Source organism: Thecamonas trahens, assembly GCF_000142905.1.
Source record: "Thecamonas trahens ATCC 50062 unplaced genomic scaffold supercont1.115, whole genome shotgun sequence".
In the NCBI taxonomy this organism is placed as follows: domain Eukaryota; order Apusomonadida; family Apusomonadidae; genus Thecamonas; species Thecamonas trahens.
The window spans coordinates 1-3,447 of NW_013657565.1; the positions used below are offsets into that span (position 1 = coordinate 1).

The 3,447-nt window shown below is 58.1% G+C and overlaps 2 protein-coding genes across 2 annotated transcripts in view; one reads left to right on the plus strand and one right to left on the minus strand.

Moving 5' to 3' along the window:
* Positions 1-35: 35 nt before the first annotated feature.
* On the minus strand, positions 36-667 carry AMSG_11571 (uncharacterized protein; the record flags this gene model as incomplete). The annotated part of the gene is made up of 1 exon (XM_013897131.1): positions 36-667. A coding segment is annotated over exon 1 (534 nt), but the record flags the coding sequence as incomplete, so codon positions are not given.
* A 1,437-nt stretch (positions 668-2,104) lies between these two features.
* The window catches only part of AMSG_11572 (uncharacterized protein), a gene marked incomplete at its 3' end in the record, with an annotated part of 2,173 nt that continues 830 nt past the window's right edge, over positions 2,105-3,447 (plus strand). Inside the window, exons 1-2 of the mRNA XM_013897132.1 lie at positions 2,105-3,230; positions 3,317-3,439. Of these exons, the coding sequence (XP_013752586.1) occupies positions 2,140-3,230; positions 3,317-3,439 (1,214 nt within the window). The remainder of the gene's footprint in view (positions 3,231-3,316; positions 3,440-3,447) is intronic.

A 3,447-nucleotide genomic window follows, 5' to 3' on the forward strand; every position in this document is an offset into this window, starting at 1 on the left:
GCGGCGGCCAGCGCGGCGGCGGCGGCGGCGTCAACAGGCGTAGCGAGCGTCGCGCCCGAGCCGCCGGCAGCAGGTTGCTGTGGCGGCTCGCAGACTCGGCCGTACTTGGGCCCGCGGATCTCAAACATGGGCGTTGTGCCAGAGAAGCCGGTAAACGAGAGCGGCGCGGCCCAGGCTGAGAGTGATGCGCCAGCGAGCGCAGGGTCTGCAGGCAGCGCCATCGGGATGGAGAGGCGGTAGCGGGTCGCCGGGGCAAAGTCGCCGGTGACTACGACGCAGTTTGTGGCGTTAGCCCGGCCGCCGAGCGCGATGAGCGAGCCGGGCGGAATGGCGACGTCGGCCGACGCGAGGGTAGCGGCTGGGCCAGTCTTCAGATGCCATCCGACCGAGCCGATGCCCTCGAGACGAGAACCAGCAACGTGTTTTGCGCGAGCAGAGCCAGGAACAGGACCCGGAACGCCACCGTAACGGCCATAGCCATCGCGAACAAAGTCATCGTAACGAGAGGAGGCGTATGAAGCAGCAAAGTAGGGATCGTTGGCAAGGATGTCCGAGAGAGCAGCAGCCATTGTAGAAGGAAGACCATGTGAAGAAGGCAGAAGAGGAGATGATGACAAAGTACTTGGATCAGAAAGGATATCGCCACCAACAAATACAGATGCTTCTGTCTCTCTCGAAAGTATGAGTATGGTGTGCTGGTCGAGGAGGCATAGAGGCAGACCGCCATGCCATCAGGCGCAACTCCATGAGGACTCGCAAGCTCAACCTCTACATTGCTACTTGCCGCAAGTGCAAGCGCAAGGTAGCCCAGCACTCCGCATGCAAACCCAAAGCCCTCCATCTCGTCGTCGAGTCAGCTGTACCGTACGGGGGGAGAGGCCCGTGGGGGGGGGGGGGGGGGCGGGTGTCGGTGGCGCCAAACTGGCTCAGTCCGAACCAGGCTCCGCGAGGGTAGTGCGAGGAAGCTTAAAGTCGAGCGCAGCAGTGAGTGGTAGCTTGGAGAGGGGTGAGGGGGGGAAGGATGGGACTGTTCTCGCTGTTGATGTAGACATGGTGTGGTGTGGTCGACTCATCGTCGCCGATAATGGTACTGATCGCATTGCTCTGTCGCCATCGGGAGATACCAGCACGTTCAGCTGGCCAGATGTTGGGGTGGGTACGGTTGTTTAAGGGTTGGGGTTTGTGGGGGGGGGGGGCTGGATATGGGAATGAGGGCGGGCGGGTGGGCGAGGGCTGACGAGACCAGAAGAAGGGGACGATTGATCAAGAGAATTTGGGCGACTTTATGTATGCCTGGGATGGGGTGCAGCTTCAGCTTGCCTGGGCAAGCACCGCACTGTGGCGGGGGATTAAGAATCGGAGCGCTTGTTCTAGAACACATGTTGAAGGTATAAGAGATGATGTTGTTGAGATCGTATCGAATAGTGGCACGAGGAATCATCGATAGCCATGGGTGGCACGAGGAATCATGGTCAACATTCAAGGAGGCGACAAATAATCGTTATCGATGGGTGGCACGAGGAATCATGGTCAACATTCAAGGAGGCGACAAATAATCGTTATCGATGGGTGGCACGAGGAATCATGGTCAACATTCAAGGAGACGACAAATAATCGTTATCGATGGGTGGCACGAGGAATCATGGTCAACATTCAAGGAGACGACAAATAATCGTTATCGATGGGTGGCACGAGGAATCATGGTCAACATTCAAGGAGACGACAAATAATCGTTATCGATGTGTGGCACGAGGAATCATGGTCAACATTCAAGGAGACGACAAATAATCGTTATCGATGGGTGGCACGAGGAATCATGGTCAACATTCAAGGAGACGACAAATAATCGTTATCGATGTGTGGCACGAGGAATCATGGTCAACATTCAAGGAGACGACAAATAATCGTTATCGATGTGTGGCACGAGGAATCATGGTCAACATTCAAGGAGACAACAAATAATCGTTATGAATGGACACATAATCGTAGCGAACAATGCCTTTGAATGTCGACCGGTGGCAAACGAGCGAATGGACGTTGAAGACTCGCCGACCCAGCGGCAAAGACAGGGAAGGGGGGTGGGAACAAGGGCAACCGACAGCGCACTCTGTGCATAAGGCGGACAAGGAGGAGAGGTACATGTCCGGGATCAGTGGGTATGAGTATACCTCATACAATGGCTCGTACCAGGAAGTCTCGTCAGAACTCTATCGCACCGACTACAAGGTCCTCTACGGAGGAACCAATGCGTCCAACTTCCACCTCTCGGACTACCACATCCTCCATCGATCCGTCCCGCCGCGAGACACCGACAATCCACCCCCACCACATCGGCGTCGGGATCGGCATCCTGCTGATTCACCATCGTCCTCAAACAATGTCTTTGCTCGGGCAGGTGCTTCGCCCAAAAGCTCGTCTACAAGGCCGACATCGTCATCGCCATCGCGCTCGGCGACATCGCAGCAGCCAGCTGGCAGCAACAACGTCTTTCGTCGCCTCTCCGAGTACTCGACAGACGCATCGGCCGTGTATATGCCACACGGATCAGTGGAAGAGCGCTCGTCGTACTCGGCTTTGGGCCCGAGGGTGGTGTCCAGCCCGGTGACCAAGCCGTCGGCCTCGTCGTCGTCGTCAGCTGCGGCGGTTGCGTCGTCGTCGCCGCTGCCACCGCGGCGGAGAAAGCTCCGCTCAAAGGAGGGCCGTGGAGAGAAGGAACTTTCGATCTCGCTCTCGCCGTACTCGGCCGACGCTACCGCGCACATCTCGATCTCATCCACCACATACGGTATCAACGAGTCGTCGTACGGTACCGACAGGGTCGAGCGGCTGCCTATTCACGGATCGGCCTACTCAGATGATGCTGCTGAGTATGTTGCGCTCCCAACGCCGGACATTTCGCTTGACGGGTCGTCGTCGTACGCGACAGCCGCGGCGTCGACCGCCTATCGCACGCGCAAGGACGACCAGCTCCCGCTGCCGAGCTCATACACAGGCGACAGGGCGGGATATGTCATCCACACTGTCTCGACCGACTCGTCGTCATATTCGGGCATGGCTACCGGCTTTTCGCCGCAAAACAGTCATCGCGTGGCGCAGACTTTGTCGCGCAAAACCAAGGCAAAGCCAAATGCAAAGGCGAAAGCCAGGGCTAAGCCGAAAGCAAGCGCGGCAAAGTCGTCGTACTCTGGTGATGCGGCAGGATACCGCGGTCTCTTGCCAGCCAGCGACTCGTCATATTCAGCCGATGCTGCCACCAACTACGCACCGAAGCGTGGCAAGAAGGGAGGAAGGGAAGGAATGGCAAGAAGGGCAAAAGCAAGAAGGTCGCGGCCGCAGAGGTCTCTGATGGCTCGGCGGGCGACCACGCCGCACCTGCGCTCTCGTCCTACTCGGGCGATGCGGCCGGCTACCGGGGCCTCTCGCCCGTGGTGGACTCGTCGTATTCAG